This window comes from Pistacia vera, unplaced genomic scaffold (genome assembly GCF_008641045.1).
Source record: "Pistacia vera cultivar Batoury unplaced genomic scaffold, PisVer_v2 Contig891, whole genome shotgun sequence".
In the NCBI taxonomy this organism is placed as follows: Eukaryota; Viridiplantae; Streptophyta; class Magnoliopsida; order Sapindales; family Anacardiaceae; genus Pistacia; species Pistacia vera.
Genome location: NW_022196769.1, coordinates 248,758 through 272,142, shown reverse-complemented (window position 1 = coordinate 272,142; position 23,385 = coordinate 248,758). Strand labels below are relative to the sequence as shown.

At 37.9% G+C, this 23,385-nt stretch overlaps 1 protein-coding gene across 1 annotated transcript; it reads left to right on the top strand.

Moving 5' to 3' along the window:
• The first annotated feature begins 5,623 nt into the window (after nucleotides 1-5,623).
• LOC116119512 (hydroxymethylglutaryl-CoA synthase-like) lies at nucleotides 5,624-9,239 on the top strand. Its single transcript, XM_031405454.1, has 5 exons — nucleotides 5,624-6,031; nucleotides 7,759-7,824; nucleotides 8,261-8,401; nucleotides 8,482-8,631; nucleotides 8,843-9,239. Exons 1-5 carry the CDS (start codon nucleotides 5,624-5,626, stop codon nucleotides 9,047-9,049), a joined length of 972 nt encoding a protein of 323 aa, XP_031261314.1. The 3' UTR covers nucleotides 9,050-9,239.
• The last annotated feature ends 14,146 nt before the right edge of the window (nucleotides 9,240-23,385 follow it).

Genomic DNA, 23,385 nt, shown 5'->3' with positions numbered 1-23,385 from the left:
GCAGGAAACCATGCGAGCAGCGAGTGTCAAGTTGGGAACACATTTGCTTTGTCATCTTCATCAACGGAGCAAGTGAACTACTTGGTAGGAAATCAGAGGCAACCAAACAACCCGTACTCCAACACATACAATCCGGGGTGGAGAAATCATCCAATTCTGGCTTGGGGAAATCAAAACCAGCAAAATAACCAATGGAACTAGAGGATAGTTCCAAATAACCAACCAGGCGTGAATAATCAACCGGGAGATCCAAGAGTGACAAAGTTGGAAGATATGTTTGGGAAATTTATGCAGGAGACAATGGGATTCATGAATGAGACGAGGACGAATTTTAGAAATCAAGGGGCGTCCATTCGAAATCTTGAGGTTCAGATGGGCCAATTGGCCGAGAAGCTTAATGAGAGACCACAGGGTTCCTTACCAAGCAATACAGTAACTAACCCACGTGACCAAGTTAATGCAATTTTGTTGAGAAGTGGGAGAGTTTTAGAAGAGGTGAGAAATTCAAGGAAAGAGGAAACCTCATCAAAGAAAAATGAAGAATCTGATGAGGAAGTTGATGAAGAAATTGAAGCTGAAGAGAAACCACCCAGTCTAAGGAAAGATGAGCAGAAGCAGGAAGAGGGGAAAAAGAAAAGGAAAGAGAAATTTTCATACCCTGAGATTCCACCAGAGTTGGCGTATCAGACACCACCCGTACCTTTTCCTCAAAGACTCAGAAAAGAAAATCAGGATAAGTAGTTTATTAAATTTCTTGATGTTTTTAAAAAACTGCATATTAACATTCCTTTTGCAGATGCATTGCAATAGATGTCGAGCTATGTGAAATTTCTTAAAGAAATTTTATCGAACAAGAGGAAGCTAGAAAATGAGGAAACAGTGATGCTTACGAAAAAGTGCAGTGCCATTCTCCAGAAGAAGCTGCCCTCGAAACTCAAAGATCCAAGGAGTTTTACTATCCCGTGCACTGTAGGAGATATCTCCTTTGATCGAGTTTTATGTGACCTAGGTGCTAGCATTAATCTTATGCCTTTTTCTGTTTTCAGGAAACTAGGAATTAGTGAAGTTAAACCGACAACCATATGCTTGCAACTTGCAGATCGATCAATAAAGCATCCGAGGGGCATTGTGGAGGATGTGTTGATTGAGGTGGACAAGTTTATTTTTCCTGCGGACTTCTTTGTGTTGGATATGGAAGAAGACAAAGAGATTCCTCTTATCTTGGGACAATCATTCCTAGCCACCGGAAGAGCTTTAATCGACATTCAAGAAGGGAAATTGATCATGAGGATGCAAGATGAAGAAATAACATTTAATGTCCTTGAATCAATGAGAGCTCCACCCAGGAAAGAGTCGTGTTTAAAAATCGATGTAGTGGATCAGTAAAAAATTGAACCCTTCCAACTGAATAACCCTAAGGTGGAAATTAAGAGCTGCATTGTCAAACCGAATCAGTTAGAAATTGAGGACCATTACGGATTGGGCTGCACAAAATTCCAAGACACGCCGCAGCTGAGTTTGAGTTCGCATAAGGAACAGGTCTCTGAGATCAAAAAGGGTGAAGTAAAGCAAAGAAAATAGAAGGTGGTAGGTGAGAAGAGTCGAGCAACCAAAGTTATGACCAAGGGATGGAAATGGGTGGTGAAACTCTCAACAAGGCAACTGTGTGAAAAAGATCATCAGCAATTGAAGCTCCAGTACAAGGGAAATTTTCGGGATGTGATGTACTTGGATAGTCCGGGCTGATGTGAAGGATTGAGAGAGTCAAGCTATCGACTATAAACAAGCGCTTCTTGGGAGGCAACCCAAGTGTCTTTAATTGTTTGTTTTTCATGTTGGTTGTTAGAATTTGTTTGATTTCATTATGAGTTTGTATGATTTTTAATGTTTGTGTTTTTGGGTGTTTCAGGTGAAGTTTTCAGCCAAATAAAGGAATTAAAATGCTCCAGACTTCGTCGGGGCGAAGAAACCTGAAAATTGGGGTAGCTCCTGGAAGTTTTCGCCACAGAGAAAAAGTGAATTTTTTTTTTTTGAAAATTGGCTAAGGCATTCCGCTGCGGCGAAGAAAAATTCTTCGCTGGGGCGAAGTAAGCCGTCTATCCTCTGGAGGTTTTAGCCCTGGCGAAGAATTTTTCTTCATCGCGGCGAAACTTGGGTTTTTTTTAGGGCTCATGAAAGATGAACTTGGCCTTGGTGACGGTCCTTTTCTATAAATACCCACTCTTCTTTTTCATTTTTCACGCAACTTTTCCTTTTCACTTGAGAGAAAAATTTTCAAAATTCAATCTTTTGCTTCCCTAGTGCTTTTCCAACCAAATTTCTTACTCCATAACCTTCCTAAACACCAAAACAACCCATTTCAACAACAATTTTCACGAAAATTTTTGGATCCAAAATTTGGGGCTTTTCAATCCGGGATGTTTCTGGTTCAATTGGTGGCGAATACTGCTTCATATTGGTAAGATCTCGCATACCCAAAGCTTTTTATTGCACAATTTCAAGTTTTTAATTGTAGATCTGAAAATTTTTGTTGCAATTGAGTTGTGGAATTTGGGTGATTGTGAGCATTGATTTTGTTAGAGGAATAGTAGTTTATGCATTAAGTGATTGTGAGGAGTGTGGGTTTGTGAAATTGTGGAGTGTTTGTGTGGATTTGAAAAATTTGTAGTTTGGGGGTAAAGCACAAATTTTTGGAAGTGTTGGTTGCTTTTGCGGGATTAAATTGGTTGTGTGGAACAACTTAGTTTGAATTGTTGGGGTACATGTAACGCCCCACTTGAGATACGTAGCCATTGTTGGGTTACTGAATTGCCCCTACATGAGTTTGTATATTGTTCATGTTGTTTGGTTGGCCCTTGGTTGAGGTTATGTTTTGGGTTTAGTTGAGTGTTTATCCTGGAATTGATCAAGACTTAGCGGATTTTGGAGTTACAGCCTTTGTCGGGGTGAGGAAGAAGCTTCACCGCGGCGACGTCGGCTTTGAATTGGCAATGTCGATTCTGTAATTCTTTGCCGGGGCGACAGAGAATCCTTCACCGTGGCAAAGGGCCTGCTGAGTTTTTGTTTGAGTTTCTAGAGAATTCTTTCCTAAGGGTAAAATGACCATTCTACCCCTAATTAGCAGGAAAAGTGGGGAGTAAAATGTAAGGAAATTTCATGGAGAATAGTGTAAAATGGGGGTCAGTTTGTAAAGAATTAAAGGATAAAGGTGGAAATTTTAAGAAAGAGTAAGGGCAAAATGGGAAAGATTGTATATTATATGAGCTATTAAGGGTTGAGTTCTCTAAATCCATTCATTTCACTCATTTCCACTGCCTCTTCATCTCCCATTTTCTCTCAATTCCTCACTCAATCTTCCAAGGGATTTTTGAGAGTTTTGAGTTGGAATTTGACAAAGGATTGATCCTAAGCAAGAAGAGGTAAGAATCATTACTCTAGATATGAGTTTTATTTATGTAAGGGTTAAGTTCTTACTAAGTTTATGCTTAGGAAATAAGAGAAAGCTATGAGTCAATAAGAGTAGAGCTCTTTAGTGGAGACTACTCAAGTATGAGGTAAGTAAATCCCAACCCAAGTTGAGATTTGAGAATTCTATTGAGTAGAGATTTAATAGAAATGATGTATGCATGTTTTATGTATGTATTTGAGAAATTGAGTAGAGATATATGTCTACTTGTTGAGAAATTAAGTTGAGATAAGTATTCATGTTGAGTTTGTTGAATACTTTCCCTTTATAAGAAGTGTGGATGTGTGATGAGTTGAGATGAAGTTAGATGAGAATGAGCATATATTTTGGGAGTGTTCTTCTATGGTAGGGATTATGCCCATAGAAGGGAGTTTTACTTCCAATTTTGGATGGTTAAAAAGAGAGATAGAGTTGTAGTTAGAAAAGTGTTTTATATGCACATGAGTTGTTTGATGAAATGCCTAAGAGAAGCATGAGAATGAGTTATGAACCTTAATTATTGCAACATTGCATATTAGCATTTCCTAAGTGCATCAATGAGCATGAACCATCCATATGCATTAAGTGTGCATTGAGAAAGAACTTGAGAAAAAGTTGAGAAAGAGTAGAGAATTACTCTAAGAGTTAAGCTACATTATGATGAGTAGCTAGAGAAAGAGTAGAGATCTTGTGCACAAGAGGTAAAGAAGAGAATAGAGTAAGTTGTGCGATGGGGAACTTGTGAGTGATGAGTAGAGTCACGAGAGTGGGTGCTTTGTGATCCCCAGCCATGCCTCCGGTCAAATGAAGCCGTGACCTTCACGCAGAGTGGAACATGAGGTTCCAACCGTGCCTCTGGTAAGAAGAGGTCGTGACATTTGAGAGATAGAGAGAAAGCATGTACACTCATATGGCCAAAGGTTCCGAATCCATGCATGACCAAATCCAATCGGTAGAGAAATGAGCCGAAGTCACGTAGAGTGGTAGCGCCCAGCCGTGCCTCCGGTCAGATGAGGCCGTGACATTCTAATGAGTAAGAATGAGAAAGAACTTAAATAGAAAGAATAGAAAGAGAAAAAGAGTAAAGTCAAGAAAAGCGGGTTGAGTTCCAGACCGTGCCTCCGGTAAGATAAGGTCGTGACATACACCAGAGGGTGTATAGTAAAGAATACGAGAAACAGAAACAGAAAGAGAACAGAGATGAGAAAAGCTAAGAGTTAAGTTATATTATGAGTACTCGCTTGAGAAAGAGATGAGAAAACATGAGAAAGAATAAAGAGAGATAATGAGTAGGGTTACGAAGAGTGGGATGAGTACCTAGCCGTGCCTCCGATAAGATGAGGCCATAACCTACAACAGAGAGTTAACGGAAAAGAGTTATGAGAAAGAGAAACAGAAATGAGAATGAATGAGAAAGCTTGAGAAAGAATGAGATAGAAAGAGAGAGAGAGTATGAGAAAGAATGAGAAAGTTTGAGCTAGTAAGAATAGAGAGTAGAAGAGAGAAACATGCAGTTCTTTTGTATTAATTGCATGTATAGCTCATACAGGCAGGCACCATGATTTTCCTTCATGGTGAGTATGATGAGAATAAGAGCGAGAACCATGATTTTCCTTCATGGTGAGTATGATGAGAATAACAGAGAACCATGATTGTCCTTCATGGTGAGTAAGAATAAGAGAAAAAGAACAGAGAATAAGAACAAAGAGAAAGAAAGAATAAAAAAGAGCAAAACAGAGTTAAAGGAGAATAAAAGTATTAGAAAGAAAGAGAAAAACAGTGAGAAATAGAAATAGAAGAACGATAGAGTAAGGAAGAACCAAAAAGTGAATTCGGGGGGACAAGTAGTAGAGGATTTACTTACTGAGCATTGTTGTGCTCACCCCGTTGTTCTTCTCTGTTTTGCAGAAAATAGGAGCAGCGGTTGGATGGACGTTGAGGAGCGGAGAGTATTGGCACCACTGTCCACTAGCTATGATATTTTGTATTAATTAGAAAGTTTTTAATACATAGTCTTTTGTATTTGTAAAGAATTACATTTTATGAGTAAAGAAAAATTTTAGCTCACTATCTTTCATACGCTATGTATCTCTATAATTTACTCAGTATGTATTATAAGAATAGTAGTAAAGAGGAGGTGTTACAGTACATTTGTTGAGTGGATTTTTATTGTGAACAATGGCTCCCAAAGTTAAGCATCAATGCAAGGGTAAGGGCAAAGGAAAGAATGTTGACGACCGTTTCGTTAATGAGGAAGCCCGTAAAAGGTATGAGGGGGCAATCCAAAGAAAGGATAAGGGTATTATTCCTGAGCGCGGATTGACCGCGAGTCAGGCCTTGGATTGGAGTAGAGGGAGACGTTGGGAGATGTTTATGAGTGCTCCTGCACAACCGGCTGTAAAGCCGCTAGTAAGGGAGTTCTATGCCAATCTCCCGAATTGTCCGGAAGGTACAGTTTTTGTAAGAGGGACTGATGTGCCATTCACGGAAAGGGTGATCAATGAGTTCTATAACCTGCCTGAAATTCTCACGGATGAGTATGTGAAGTTTAAGAGATCACAGTTTGAGGACAGTGTCATCCCTCTGGTCATTGCAAAACCGAATGCAGATTGGGCAGTTTTGAAGAAACAGAAGAAGACACTGATGGCTAGACTGTGGCAATATTTTGTCTGTGCGAAATTGATGTCGGAATCGCACTACAGCACAGTTATTCACGAGAAGGCAGTACTGCTTTACTCAATTGCCACAGGGAAGAGCATCGATGTGGGAGACATGATCTGGAACAGCATTAAGCTAGCGGCCAAACCAGGGTGAACAAGTTACGGTTTCCCACATCTCATCATAGCCTTATGCCTTAGAGCTAGAGTCAAGGTTCAGGGTGACGAGCACCGTATTCATGCTGCCCCAGTTCTAAACTCAGAGTATTATAGGAAGCACCTTGACCGTCCGGAAGCTACGCAACCAACAGTAGGGGTAAAAAGGCAGAGAACAGGCTTTGCCACATCATCCAGCTCAAAAGCTACACAGAAAGAAATGATGCAGCAAATGATGGGTTTAATGAAATATATGAAAAAAAGTCAGGATTGGTTGGTTGAGCAGACCCAGATGACGCATGAGATGTAGAGGAATAGCTTTAAGGAGCTCAACGTTGACACTTCAGCATACCAATGGGCCAACTGGAACTCAGATGAGTGGATGGACTCCGAGGAAGAAGAGGAAGATGAGGGAGATGAGGAAGGAGAGGAAGAAGAAGAATGAGCCGGAGCACCTGTGTTTTTTGTCTTTATGTTTATTTGTTTTTATTGGATTTTGTTGTTCATTCTAAACATTAAACTCAGTTTTATTTTTGTTTTGGATTTTGTTTAGTTGTTTAGTTGATTGCTGTTAATTTGTAGTTGTTGAGAGAACGAGATTAGGTTGTAATGTTTTCAAGTTAGTTGTGAATTTGTGCTAACATAAGGGACACCACAGTTTCAATTGTTTTGACAGATTATGGGTGATGAAAAGTCCGAGACTGGGTGTTCATTGTGGAGCGACACTTCATGGATTATCTAGAGAGCATTCTCGTACCTTTGTTGTTTTTATTATTCTCTATTCCTGATTTATGCATACTGGAACATTGGGGACAATGTCATGTTTAGTTTGGGGGTAAGAAATAGAAATAAAACCTAGTTTAATGGTATATTAGCTAGAAACCAGTGCCTGCCTTAAAAACTGCCTAGCGGTACTTGGCAACCTCTGGTATAACAACGCCACGTACACCTTAAACTGAAAAAAAAAAAATTAGTTATGTTTTCTTTAGTTTGTTTGCTTTTGCCAATGATGAATTTTATAAATCAACGATGAGAATAGGGTTGTTGCAATTTTATTGTTGAGAAATGTTAAGCATTGCTTCAAGTTTATCTTATTGACTGGATTTTGATTGAGGTTTGTTGAGTGGTTCAGCCACAATTTTCATTTATTTTGGCATGCTTAGATTCATTTTATGTGATTAGGTGAAATTTGATAATGTTGGTGGACTCTAGAACCTAGTAGAGAAGGCTTGAGGCGAAATTCTAAGATTAGACATGGTTGAGGAGATGATTTAGGCATTCTTGTTGGAACGTTTGAGCCTTTCTAGCCGACCCAAGAATGAAATTGTCCCTAGTCACTCGTTTGAGCCATATGAATCAATATTGCTTTATGTTTCTTGGCAAACCGAAAATTGTCCGATCCTGTTACCCTAAACACTTTTTCGTACCCTTAGAAGAATTCGACCTTATTGCAAACACAAAGAACGGAAAAAGAGTTGTACGAATAAGCCAAACGAATAGTTTGGGGGTTGTGAGAAGGGCAGAAANTCCAGTGATGAAAGCTACCAAAGCCGGGATCTGGAAAAGGTCTGCTTTGAACCCTGGCTATTAGTATTCTGAGGAATTTTTTCTTTTTCTTTTTGTTTATATATTCTAGGGGACAGTGAGGTTGGTGACTTTGAATTCTTTACGTTTGACAGCAAAGTGACAGTTAATTGAATATCTTCTTCAAGTACCAAAAGATGTTCACTTTCATCATTTACCCTGTTCCATATATGCTAATAGGTCTGCAATGGCAAGGCACTTTTTGGTTTTCACCTTGCATGTCTCCCTATTAATTTTTCCTATTCCATATATGCTAATAGCTCTGCAATGACAAGTCACTTCTTGGTTGCTACCTTGCATGTCTCCCTATTAATTGCCCTATTACAAATTGTCTACAATGGCCAAAGTTTCTTGAATATATATCACAAAATGTTTAAATGTTGAAATTGGCGCTCCTGCTGATATCATGGTTCTTCAGGTATCCCAACAAGTTGCAAAGCCCCTTTATGATGCAAAGGTTCAGCCAACCACTTTAATACCAAAGCAAATTGGTAACACATACACAGCATCTCTATATTCAGCATTGGCTTCCCTTATTCACAACAAGCACACTGAACTGGTAATTGCTTTATGTTTCCTAATTTCACATTCTGAGTCTGTTAGTACATACAGATCCTAATTCTGTTTGATAACTTGTAGGCTGGCAAACGGGTGGTATTGTTTTCATATGGTAGTGGTTTAACTGCTTCAATGTTCTCTTTGAAACTCAATGAAGGTCAAAATCCCTTTAGCTTGTCGAACATTGCATCTGTGATGAATGTTGCCGCGAAGTTGAAGTCAAGGACTGAGGTAATTCCAATTGCTCCCTTCAGATGTGCTCTGTAAAGAACAAATCTACACACACACATCAACTTTTTGGGACTGTTATCAAGTACATATAGTTGACGCATCTAATCTAGTCATACAAGGGAGTCCTGTTGGTGTTGATAAGAACTATAACTGAATATATTATGTATATTATCCTTGAAACTTTTCTCATGGATACGTGCTTTTGATGCAGTTTCCTCCGGAGAAATTTGTTGAGGTATTGAAGGTAAATGAACATAGGTATGGAGCAAAGGACTTCCAGACGAACAAAGACATTAGCCTTTTGGCTCCAGGAACATATTATCTCACCGAGGTTGATTCAATGTACCGGAGATTCTATGCTCAGAAGGATGCTGAGAAAACCAGCTGTGAGAATGGTTCACTTACCAATGGTCATTAGTAGTGAAGCAACTGTTTGTGGGTGTCTTGTTAGATGTAGTGGCTCACTGGATGATGTTGACGTTATTGAAACTATCCCAGATTCCATAAGTTTGTGATGTTTAAAGCAAGTGTAGTTTGTTCATCAGCTCAAATCTTTTTCTTTTTAATAAAAGCTCCTCTAAATCCTCCTCTAGTTTAACCAAAGTAGTCCACCGGGTTTCGACGGTACGTGTTACGTAGTAGTTAAGATATTGAATAGTTTTTACATAATTGAACATTATTCTCATGTAAGCTTATATTTATGATGAAATAAGGATATTTTAAGTAATTATTTTTTTAATGTGTACTACAATAGTTAAAGGGATAAACCTTTGACAGGTTCAACATTCAATCTTCAAAGCCTACGATTAAGCAATGTGTGTTAATGGGTTACTATTGAGGTTGAGTGGAACTAGTCGTTAGTTGTTTCTAGTTTGTATCATTAAATCAGTATGCACTTTCTTCTGTATCTTATCCATGATTAGGTAGTTGTTGATCATCTTGTAATGTTTGCCCTAGTTAGTAAATACGCGTTTTATACGTGAATTATACGGATGACCGTATAATTCACGTATAAAATGCGTATTTACGCACTTTTAAAATAACTGTCGAATTATTCGCGAATTATTGGAACATCTGTATAATTCGTGAATTATTGCAAAAGAAAACAAACCTGATTGAAACGACGTAGTTTTGGTGGGAGAAGAAGAAATCAGTGGATAAGGGAAGAGATTATTCGCGAATTAACCACCATCTTACACCTCCCCACTTCCAGCGTAGCCCTTCACCGAGTACAGCCCCCAATGATTTTCATCCCCGTTATTGAATTTCAGGATTTCTTTCATACTTGTTTCATTTGTTGGTTCTGATTTCAGTGGCTGATGATTTTAGTTTAAAGTGTTATTTTGGAAAGGAAGGTAGGCTGGGTGGCCACTGGGGATCCGCTGGAAGGTGGAGGCGCTGGGAAGGAAGGGGTGAGGGTCCATGAGGTAGTTGGGCTTTGCGGAAGTGGGAAGGGTTGATGACGGTTTGCTGCTTTGCGGCAGCTGTGTGGTGTGACTTGTGAGACAGTGAGAGTGAGTTGGTGGGTCATGGGTGTTGGTGAAGAATAAGCATTAAGCGGTGGCGTTTTATCCAGAAAAAGATTAATAAATCCTTTTATTGAATTATTTTATTTATTGATTAATCTTATATTTCAGGTTGCATTGTAACACTAATCTTTTATATAGATTTGTGAGGCAAAATTTTAGTTCTTGATTTAATATAATTTAATGGATTAATGGGAAGTTAAAATTGGTTGCATTTAATATCAAACTTATCAAGTTTTAAATTAGTAAAGAATCATGGCTAAATATTGTGTTTGAGTCTGGAGACTATAATTTGAATATCAGTTATATATTGTATATTTGTGTTATTGGTTAATTGAATACTTTGCATTTGAAATGCTATATTGATTTTAACTAGGTAATCCATAAAAGTGTTAAAACTAAGATTGATATTGCTGTATTTTTTAAAACGTATTATTGACAATGCACCGTATTAAACCCGTATATACCCGTACCGTATTTTTCCCATATCCGAATTTTATTGCCGAATTTTTATAAACGTATTTTTTACCGTTTGCCGTATTATACCCGTAAAATTCCCATACCCTTTTTTTTGCCGTACCTGTATTTATTAACTAGGATGTTTGTTATAACTATCAATAAAATCTTAGCAAAGTCTATCTGAGAAGTTATCTCTAAAAGCCTTTTATTTTGATTTGGTATCAAAGTTAGTCTTGACCAACACCATCAACGATAACAAAAACAAACACAGACCCATCACCCTCATGGCTACTCCTCCAAACACTCTAGGCAACAGTAAATCACCAGGTACCAGTGAACCATCTTCCTTATCCGATTTGCAAATTTCAAACAAAATCTCACTTACTCCTTACAGTTCAATCAAACTTGACCGAACCAACTATCTGTTAGGGAAACATTGGTCCTACTTGTTATTAGAGGCCACAAATCAGCTGGCTATATCTTTGGCACAAAGCCCTGCCTTTCTTAATATTTGCCAAGAACCATACCACGCAGTACAGTGAAAATACCAAATCCAGATTATGAAGACTGGATTTCAAATGATCAGTTGCTCTTAAGATGGTTATACAACACCATGAATCCAGACATAGCTTCTCAGCTATTGCAGAAATCAACTTCTAAAGAGCTATGGGATGCCATGAAGGAGCTCTCAGGTGCACACACCAACTCAAGAGTCATTTACTATAGAGGTGAATTGCAAAATACCAGGAAAGGGGGAATGAAGATGGAGGAATATTTGACCACCATGAAAGCCTTTTCAGACAACCTTACCTTAGCAGGTAGCCCAATATCCTTGTCTGATCTAATCACCCAAATTTTGATTAGTCTTGATGCAGAGTACACCCCAATAGTGGTTCAACTCGATGACAAAGAGTCACCATCCTGGATTGAGTTGCAGACTACTATACTAACCTTTGAAAACAGGTTAGAACAATTCAATACCTATCAAAATGGTGGCATCAATCTGAGCCAAGCTACAGCCCACATTGCAATAAATAGACCTGAAAATAGGTCATCTAACTTCAGTTATGGCAGAGGGCAAAGTCAACCACCAAACAACAACAATAGTAAAGGCTCTAGAGGCAGATTTCGTGGAAGAGGAGGAAGAAGTAATGGAAGTAAACCAACGTGTTAAATTTGCAACAAAATAGGGTACACTGCCTCAATTTCTTAGAACCGATTTGATCAATTTCATGGGCAACACATCAAATCAGTTCAACCAGCCCAAAAACTAGTCACCAAATGATTTTATTCCCTCACCTGAAACACTTAAAGATCCTTCATGGTATATAGATACTGAAGCAAGTCATCATGTCACTAATGATTTGGGAAATCTGCATCAGAAACAAGATTATAATGGTAAGAATTTTCTTGTAGTAGACAATGGAAACAAGCTTGATATTAGTCACATCGGTAACTCAAAATTAACCACTCAGCAGAAAGATTTATTACTTAATAATGTGTTATGTGTACCTAATATCACAAAGAATTTGCTGAGTATGTCTCAGTTGGTAGCTGATAATAAAGTAAATGTTGAGTCACTACAAGAAAAAAGGCATTTCTTGACAGGTATTACTTGTCAAGAAAGGGTCAATGACATTGTAGCCCCTGTCAAGAAAGGGTCATGATAGTTTTTGAACTGTCAAAGACCTCTTGACAGTTCGATAACTGTCAAAGAGGATTTAAATTATTTTTAACTAAATCCTTGCAGTCCTCAAACTGTCAAGAGTTTTTAACCAAAAAAAAAAAAAAAAGAATAATAATAATAATTGTAAGAAATTGAGAGAGAGGTAGGCAAGAGAAGCAGTTCTGGATAAAGACACTGCTAGAGTATTCCAAAGAGAAAGAGAAGAGAGAAGAATTTGTATTTTCTATATATCTTTGTGAGCCTGTACAATGGTAAATATATACAATTCTTGTAAATGTAAAATAGGAAAAATAATGAATTACAAATCTGCATTAATTCAATCAATCCCAAGGATTAAGGTGATTGATTGAAACTGTAATCATCCCTTGATCTCAGCATGCATAAATTAAGGAAAAGTTGTAATGGAATAAATTCATATCTCGTCACTCCCCCTCAAGCTTGTGGTTTGTAGATGTCGAAAACTTCAAGCTTGCTAAGAAGATATGAATGTTGTCTACTACACAGTGGCTTTATGAAGATGTCCGTTGGCTGTTCTGAAGTTCGGGTGTGTAAAGTTTTGATTACCTCTTCTTGTATTTTGTTTCTGATGAAGTGGCAATCAATTTCTATGTGTTTTGTTCTTTCATGAAATACTAGATTTGCTGCTATGTTGTTGGCAGCTTTATTATCACAATATAAGAGAACAAGTTTTCTTACTTGTACTTCTATATCTTCTAGCAAACTTAGAATCCAAATGATCTCCCATGTCGTTTTTACCATGACTCTGTACTCAACTTCTATAGAAGAGAGAGAAACTATGGATTGTTTCTCTGTTTTCCAAGAACTAAGAGCTCTCCTAGCTTGGTGCAGAAACCAATGAGTGATTTTATTGTCATCGGACATGTGGCCCAATCTGAGTCACAGTGGGCTGTGATATCCAAACCTTTGTCCTGAGGTGCGAGGAGTCCTAAGCTAGGACATCCTTTTAAGTATTTCAGCACCTTTATTGCTGCATCCATGTGAGATTGTTTAGGTACATGCATGAATTGACTGAGAATGTGGACAATATAACTTATTTCCGGGCGAGTCATGGTAAGATAGATTAGCTGGCCAACAAGTCTTTAATAGTTTGTGGGATCTTCAAGAGGTGGATCATTCTCTAAGGAGGATATCCCAGTATCATATTCTTGAGTGATTAGCTTGGTGTTTTATTTAACCGGAATGACACTTGGTTTACATCTAGATAATCCAGAATCAGAAATGAGTTCCAGGACATATTTCCGTTAACTGAGAGATATTCCTGCCGAAGATCTTGCAAGTTCAATTCCTAGAAAAATATTTTGGTTTTCCCAAATCTTTAATACAGAATTGTTTATTGAGATGCTCTTTCAAAGATTTGATGTTGACTTCATCATTTCCTATGATAAGGATATCATCGACATAGATGATAAGAGCAATGAATATTTTACCTTTGTGCCAGGTAAATAATGCATAGTCATGTTTAGAATGTACAAATCCTATGGTAGTGAGGGCTTTGCTAAATTTCTCATTCCATTGCTGGTATGGTTGCTTTAGGCCATAGAGGGATTTTCGTAGACGACATACTGTATTCTCCCATTGTTTGCGAATCCTGGGAAGAAGATTTGTGTAGATTTCTTTATGAAGGTCTCCATAAAGAAAGACATTATGGACATCTATTTGATGAAGAGGCCAGTCACAAATGAAAGCATTAGTGAGGAAAGTACGAACAGTGACATGTTTAGCTACCAGAGAAAAAGTTTCCTGATAATCAAATCCCTCACGTTGAGTGAATCCTTTGGCAACTAAGCGAGCTTTGTAGCATTCAATGGAGCCATCAACCCGGTGCTTGATTTTGTAAACCCATTTGTAGCCAATAGTTTTCCTATGAGGAGGATGAGGTACCAGATCCCATGTATGATTCTGACTTAGAGCATTTAGTTCATCAGACATTGCTTGGCACCATTGGGAGTGTTGGACTGCATCTGAGTAACTAGCGGGTTCTCAGTTGGCAGAGATATGGCTAACACAAACTCGGTGAGTAGGAGAAAGACGATCATAGTTCACATAGTTGGAGGTAGGATATAGTGTACCTATAGAATCTAAAATGATGGGACACTCATAATCGGTTGTCCAGATGGGCGGTCAGGTTTGGTGAGTACTGTGCTATGTGAGAATTACTGGAACTAGATCAAAAGATATGGGAGAAGAAACTGTAGTGGGTCTTAGGAGGCAATTCTGTCAGAGAATCATCAGGAATTGCTATATCAAGTTCTGAAGTGGGAGTAATATCTGGCCCAAGAACCTAAGGAGCAGGTATCAAATCAAATAAGGGATCCAGTGGAGGAGAGTCATCAGTTGCAAGGGATCGTCGAGGAGATGGGGAGAGTACTATATCTGTTATGGCAAATGGAAAGATGTCTTCATGAAACGCAACATCTCTAGAAATCAGGAATCTGTTTGTAATTGGATCATACAACCTGTAACCTTTCTAGAGCATTGATTATTCCATGAAAATACGAATAGCTAGAGGTGCAAACTTTTCACGTGACCCAAGATTAGCAGCATAACATAAACATCCAAAAACTCGAAGATGATCAATATTGGGTTGTTTCTTGAATAATACCTCATAAAGAATCTTTCCACAGAGAACTTTGGTTGGCATGAGATTGATCTGGTATGTAGTTGTGATCACACATTCACCCCAAAAGGAGAGGGGAATATTGGCTTGGTGTTTGATGGCACGAGCTACTTCTAATAAATGATGGTGTTTTCTTTCGACAACCCCGTTTTGTTGTGGGGTATATGTGTAGGAACTTTCATGTAATATGCCGAGTGATAAGAAAAGAGAAGAGTAACTATGATTAAAAAAATCTCTAGCATTATCAGTCCTAACTCGTTGGACAGATGTACGAAATTGGGTGGTGACCATGGATAGGAAGTTTTTTATGTGGGTAAGTGTTTGGCTTTTGGATTACATAAGGAATGTCCATGTACCCTGGGAGAAGTCATTGACAATAGTGAGGAAAAATCTTGATCCATCGTGATTTGGGGTGTGATATGGTCCCTAGATATCAAGATGAATTAGGGCAAAAGGTTGAGTGGTGGTGGATGTGCTTTGTGGAAAGGTAATGCGTGCTTGTTTGGCTAATGGAAAAATTGGACACTGGGGTTGTGGGATAGTGGCAATATGACTTAATCTTTGATGATAAATAAAAGAAGTTTTATTAATCATTGTATTACAAGTGGAAACTTTTTTATTTGTAATACAAGTAGGTAAATTAAAAGACTCAGCAGGTGCCTAGTAGTATAGACCTCTATTGCCTCTACCTAAGCCCATCAGTTTCCTAGTCGAAGGATCCTGAAATTCACATGTATTAGGACAAAACTTCACAATGCACTTATTGTCCTCACAAATTTTAGAAATGGAAATGAGGTTGAAATGGAATGTAGGAACACATAATACATTCCTAAGCATTAAATATGCAGACAATTGGACATTCCCTATATGAGTGGCTAGGGTTATGTTGCCGTTCAGCATGCAAACATAAGTTGATGATGTGGTGGAAACAATAGTAAAAAATTTTGGTTGGCAAATAATGTGATCACTAGCTCCTGAATCAATAATCCATATATCATTTGTAATAACATTTAAGCAGTAAGAAGTAAATGCGTAAGATGCTATGGGCGTATTTGTCATGTTATTCAGCATTTGAACAAATTGATTGTACTAATACAAATTAAGAGTGGGAGCTGGTTGATTTCTAGAATTAAGAGTATTAACTTGAAATGATGAGGTATTACCAGTTTTGTTCTTGGTGGAGTTTGGACGACCATGCAACTTCCAACAGTGGTCTCGATCATGGTTCCACCTTTTACAATAATCACAGTATAGTTGCCCTTTTCCAGATTTTGAATATCCTGACCCGTTTGACCAATTTCTAGAATTATTGGACTAAGAGTTTGACCCAGTTGACCAGCCTGTTGACTTAGTTGACCCAGATTTTGATGTGGCATTGTTTGGGCCATTGGATGCATTTAAAAACGCAATCAGTTTCTACCTGTTAGATCACATCAAAGAAGAATCTAGGCCTTTGATTTCTTCATACAAAATAGACCCTTTTGCAATCTCCTATTGCCCTAGCATCACTTTCGTTTCCTCTCATCCCTGTAAACACCTCCTATTAGAATCTTCGCCGAAGTGTAAGTGGTGATGAAGTGGCCAAGATCTGAGCTCTAAATGCCAAATTTTTTTTGTTTAGGCTAAGGAGGAAATGCAACAGTCTGTCGCAATCTCTGATTCGCTGGTATTGTTGAAGAGTCTTCAGTGAGCTTTTAAAGGTCTCTTCGACAACATCTAACTTGTTCCAAATGACGAAGAGTCGATTGAAATAAGTGGTGACAGTTTGGTTCCCCTGTTTGAGTTCGACGAGGAGCTGTCGGAGTGTGAAAGTCTTGGCCAAGTCCAATTTTTCATACATCTCCCATATATTTGCCCAGATCTCAGTGGCCATTTCTGTTGGTGGGAGCCTCGCCGCCACTTCTAGTGAGAGAAAATTGTTGATCCAAGACCTAACCAACATGTTGTAATGGTTTCAATGGCGTTAAAAGTGTGGTTGAGACGACAGTTGGAAAGACCCATTGAGAAAAGGATCTTTGCCCTTTGTAATAAGAGCTCGTCAGAAGTCTCGTGACCAAGAGGCATAATTTTCAGATCCCGTGAGAACTTATTTGATGAGGACTAATTTGGGACTATCTACCACCGGGGAGAAGAGCACATCGCCTGGTTCAGGGTGATTGCTGTCGGCGGCGGGTACAAGGTGAAAAGGATATGAGTAGGGATTGGTGTTTGGATCCTGACCCGATTGAGGGAAAGAACTCGGGAGTGAGGCTAGGTCAGGCCTTGAACTGGGAAAGTCGGGTTGTAACCTGACATTCCAAATGAGTAAAGGGCTGGGTCAAGTCTGGATATGTGGGTTGGATTAGGCCTTGGTTGTGTATGAGCTGGATTAGGTCTTGATTGTGTGATTGGGACGTGTGTGGTGTTTGGGCTTTCTGTGTTGGTTAGGCCATGTGTAGTGATTGGGTTTTCTGTGTTTGTATTGTTTTCCATTTTGGAATTTGATAGATTGTGATGGTAATAAGAGAGAAAAGAGAAAACAAATACTAACCATGTTTAATTTCAGGGACATAATAGAGAGGTCAGATTGATGTGAAAGCTGGTTGTCAGTGCTCTGATACCATGTAAGAAATTGAGAGAGAGATAGGCAAGAGATACAGTTCTGGATAAAGACACTACCAGAGTATGCCAACGAGAAAGAGAAAGAGAAGAGAGAAGAATTTGTATTTTCTATATATCTTTGTGAGCCTGTACAATGGTAAATATATACAATTCTTGTAAATGTAAAATACGAAAAATAATGAATTACAAATCTGTATTAATTCAATCAATCCCAAGGATTAAGGTGATTTATTGAAACGGTAATCATCCCTTGATCTCAGCATGCATAAATTAAGGAAAAACTGTAACGGAATAAATTCATATCTTGTCAATAATAATAATAATAAATTTATTTATTAATAATAATTGCTTCATGTACAGTCACAACATATCTTGGAATATTATATAAATTGATTGAGAAGTTAATCTTAATACAACGCTAAAACAAAACAATACAAATTCAAACAAAAAAATAGAATGATAAACAAAGAAAAACTACATACATGCATTCCTAAAAGATTTTTAGGGTTAATCTCATCACTGTAATCTTGCAAAAAGTACTCAACAAGACGAGGTGTGTGGACTAAACATTGAAGGGCACTATTCATAAAGATTTATTAGTCACATTGGTAACTCAAAATTACCCACTCAGCAGAAAGAGTTATTACTTAATAATGTGTTATGTGTACCTAATATCACAAAGAATTTGTTGAGTATATCTCAGTTGGTAGCTGATAATAAGGTAAATGTTGAGTTTAACTCTTTCGGTTGTTTTGTGAAGGACAAGCTAATAGGACTAGTGATGCTACAAGGGAAACTTGAAGATGGTCGATACAAGCTTGAAGTTGTTTCCATTTCAAATCAGTCCAACATCACAAAATCAAAGCCCCACGTTCTCAAATCATTTCTCTTTTTGCTAATTTGTCAAGTCCAGAGTCATGTGTCAGTCCTTTTAATTTCTCAAAAGAGGATGAATGGCATAGAAAACTAGGCCATCCATCTAAAAGAGTATTGTTTCAAGTTTTAAAACAATGCAATGTCAATTTCAAATCAAATGAAATAAATTTTTGTGATGCTTGCCAATTTGGAAAATCACATGCTTTGCCCTTTAACAATTCTGATTCACATGCAAAATTTGTATTGGAATTAATTCACACTAATCCTTGGGGACCTACACCATTACTTTCATCCTCTAGATATCAATTTTATATACATTTCATTGATGATTTTAGTCGTTTCACTTGGATTTGTCCTTTCAAACTCAAAAGTGATGCTATTCAAGCTTTTAGTCATTTCAAAAATCTTGTTGAAAATCAATTTGGAACTAAAATAAAACAACTCTACTCTGATTGTGGAACCGAGTAGCTACCCTTTTATCAAATAGTTCAACAGTCAGGAATAATTTTCAAACACACTTGTCCTTATACCTTAGTCCAAAATGGTAGAGCAAAAGGGAAACACATGCATATTGTTGAAATAGGATTAACTCTTTTAGCACAGGCTAAAATGCCACTAACATTCTGGTAAGAAGCTTTTGAGAGTGTTGTTTTCTTGATAAATAGATTGCCAACCCCTATTTTTCAAAACATCTTACCAATGCAAAAATTATTTACCAAAGTTCTAGATTATTCATTTTTAAAGATTTTTGGTTGTAGTTGTTTCCCATGTCTTAGATCATATCGAACTCATAAATTCCAATTTCATTCAACAATGTGTGTGTTTCTTTGTTCTAGTGAATTCTTCAAGGGATATAGATGTCTCAGTTCCACTGGAAAAATATATCTCTCTAGATATGTAGTATTCAGTGAAAAAGATTTTGCCTTCCATTTTGGGTTCCTAAATACCAAGACAACAATGAGTCCTGTCATTATTCCTTCACCATTATCATAGCACTCACCATTAAGTTCTTGTCATCACACAACAGATTCTGCTCGTACAGGCCAGCATCAAACTTCCTCAATAGCATCATCAAGTTCCCGAGGCTCAACTTCTATCTCACCAAGAGATTTATCTTAAGATTTTGCCACTGCAGTTCCCTTGAATGCAGAATCTGTACAGCCCTCAATTCAAGTAGAAATAGATGAGTCACAAGTTGAACCTAAAAAAGAAATTGGTGCCACAAATGAGAGGCAAATAGGTAACGACACTTTCAACAGAACAGCCACTCTGTGATGACTTGAGGGAAAGTGGAATATTCAAGTGAAATTTCCCTTACGTAGGTATTGTCGAGACCAATGAAAGTCTGAATTTTATGGAATCTGTGACTGTTTCAGCAACTCTCAACAATAGTAATTGGAAGAAGGTCATGCAAACTGAATATAATGCTCTAATACAAAATCAGACATGACATCTAGTTCCATCATCTGCAGCTCAGTCCTTGGTTGGAAGCAAATGGGTTTTCAATCTAAAATACAATCCTGATGGGAGTATAGAATGCTACAAAGTGAGGATAGTTGCCAAGGGATTCCACCAAACCCCTGGCATTGACTTCTTTGAGACATTTAACCTTGTCATCAAACCTTCTACAGCTTGAATTGTTACTCACTCTAGCTGTCTCCAAAGGATGGGAGGTAAGACAACTAGACATAAATAATGCATTTCTTAATGGTTTACTTGCTAAAGATGTCTATATGGTGCAACCAAAGGGTTTTGTTGATCCTAAGATGCCAGATTTTGTTTGTAAATTTGACAAGGCTATTAATGGGCTGAAACAAGCTCCATGCACTTGGGTTGACAGGTTGAAGAACACTTTAATTGATTGGGGGTTTTGTAATTCCAAATGTGACACCTCTCTATTTTTCTTCAAGTCTACAACCAAAGTCTTGTTTATTCTCATCTATATTGATGACATTTTGATAACAGGCAATGACAACAAACTTGTGCAAACTTTCATTCACAAGTTAAATAAGGTTTTTGCTCTCAAAGACATGGGGTCTTTACATTATTTTCTTGGAATTGAAGTTTGTAGGCATGAAACTGGGATGTATCTTACACAATCAAGATATATTTGAGAATTACTTAACAAAGCTGAAATGGGACATGTCAAAGCCTGCCCAACAACACTTGTAGTAGGCAAAAATCTATCTAAATAAGATGGTGAAATCATGCAGAATCCTAAATCCTATAGACAGATTATAAGGGCTCTCCAATATCTTACACACACTCGCCCAGACATAGCTTTCACTGTCAACAAACTGAGTCAATTTCAGCAACAACCCACAATGGTTCATTGGCAATTGGTGAAGAGAGTTCTTCGTTATTTAAGCAGATTTATTTCTGTTGGCTTGCATATTAAGCATAGTGATAGACTTCTTTTAATTGGCTCATTCGATGTAGACTGGGCTAGTTGCCTTGATGATCGTTGCTCAGTAGCAGGTTATTGTGTCTATTTTGGTGACACATTAGTTTCTTGGTCTTTTAAAAAGCAACATGTAGTAGCGAGATCAAATACAGAGTCGGAGTATTGATCACTAGATAATCTTGCTGCAGAATTGCCTTGGTTGACTTCTCTCTTGAAAGAGTTCTCGTTTCCTCTCTCTTCAAAACCAATTGTATGGGTTGACAACTTAAGTGCAGCTATGCTTGCAACAAATCCCGTGTTTCATGCTCAAACTAAGCATATTGAGATCGATGTTCACTTTGTTAGAGATATGGTTCTGAGGAAAGAGCTAGAAATAAGATATGTACCTTCACATGATCAGATTGCAGATTGTCTAATGAAGGCCTTATCACATTCTCGTTTTGAATTCTTGCGTGACAAACTTGGTGTGGTAGAATCACCTCTTCATTTGAGAAGGAGAGTTAAGGCAGTTGGATAAAACTTTGACAGGTTCAATATTTAGTCTTCAAAGCCTATGTTTAAGCAACGTGTGTTCATGGGTTACTGCTGAGGTTGAGTGGAACTAGTCTTCAGTTGTTCCTCTTTTGTAGCACTAAATCAACATGCACTTTCTTCTGTATCTTATTCACGATTAGGTAGTTGCTGATCATGTTGTAATATTTGCTATAAATAATTAAATATGAATAAAATCTCAGCAAAGTCTATTTGAGAAATTATCTCTAAAAGCCTTTTATTTTGTTTGTCTTAAAGAATTTGTTTCAAATATCATTTGAAATGGAAATTTTCTTTTTAAATTTATAAATGTATGATGTTATCAGTCTAGGATTTCTAAGCATCCATATTGTCATAAGTCATTGTATTGGGTGTATTCAAAAGTGAAATGAAATTTCCAAGCAATGTGTCTCCACCGATTAACTAATAAGTAAGCCATAAAGCCAACTCATTCTTGGCCCATCTTTCAAATGCTTTGGCTTTACTCTTTAAAACTTGGCGTAAAATGGGTTGGGGGTCCATTGAACACCCTACAAGGCCAAAGGACTAGGTAACCCTACGGAAAGGAGCAAACTTCTTGACTGTGAGGCCAACCCTTTAGGGTTAGTTTGCATATATTACTTTCTTTATGTGTTTTAAACATATTAGAGGTGGGCAAACCAGGCTCGGGCCCAAATTGGTTTGGATCGATCCTAAGCCTGTCACTTTTGTGAGGGCCTGGACCAGTCCTAGGCCAGTTTGATAAATATCAGGGGGGTTTTGGTTATTTGTTAGAGAGGTTTTGGCTATTTGTCAAGGGTTTTTGGTTATTTGTTAAGGAGGTTTTGACTATTTGTCAGGGGGTTTTGTTATTTGTTAGGGAGGTTTTGGCTATTTGTCATGGGGTTTTGGTTATTTGTTAGAGGGTCTTGGTTATTCGTCAGGGGGTTTTGGATATTTGTTACGGGGTCTTCTGAAATTAATTGGTCCCATGCCCAACCCTGGAGGAGGGACTAGCCTGGGTAGGTCACCATTCTCACAGTTTTAGGACTGGGGTCCTTTGGGCCCGGGCTTTTTGCCCACCTCTAAAACATATTGCTTAAGATATTTATTATTCTTTTATCTCATTACAAGAATAGACAAAGAATGGAATGGACCTCTATTGTTAAAAGTTTGGACCATAAGTACCAAATTAAATTAAATTAAATTCAACTAATTAATTTTACAACACTATTCCACTATTTTCTTACATCACCTTCAATCCCTATTGGCTGAAACTCACACCATATGTCCCACTTTTACATTCCTCCATTTATTATGACCTTTACCATATGCTCCATAGTCCATACTTACTAATGCTAAACCATCTACCTTCAAACACTTTTCATCATCTCATCCCTCCGCACTTATCTTATATCATTCTCCCCATCTTACAATTCATCCTCCTCCCTCAATTTCCATTCCAATTTATTTCAAACTCCATTCACTTCCCTTCTTTCTCAATCTTTCTTACACCTAAACTCATTTTATTTCCATTTTTTTTTACTTCACTTCTTATAAAAATGATGTCATTTCAAGGAAATGAACCAGACGACGTTGTAGTAGCCTCTGATCGTAGCACTAGAAACCTCTAGAAAGTGAGAGGAAGATCGAGTACACAACACCGTTACAGGGCTTGCTGTTGAAACAAGAGCCCATAGACTCAGACGACTTAGATCAAAAGCCACCGCCACCTGTCTGTGTAGTTCTAATAAATATGTAGATGCAAGTGTCAATGCAAATACCTATGATGATACTTGTCATAGCCTGCAAACGTTCATTGATGAAAGACCGCCACACTAAGGTTGAAGGCCGTGGCTGTAGGATTCGAATACCAGCCACGTGTGCGGCTCGAATCTTCTAACTCACCTGCGAACTCGGTCATAAATCTAACGGTGAAACCGTCAAGTGGCTCCTTGAACACACCCAACCAACCATCATCGAAGCCGCCAGAACGGGAACAATTCTATCTATATACATGTTCATTAGTGGGACCCTTAAAATCCCAACAACA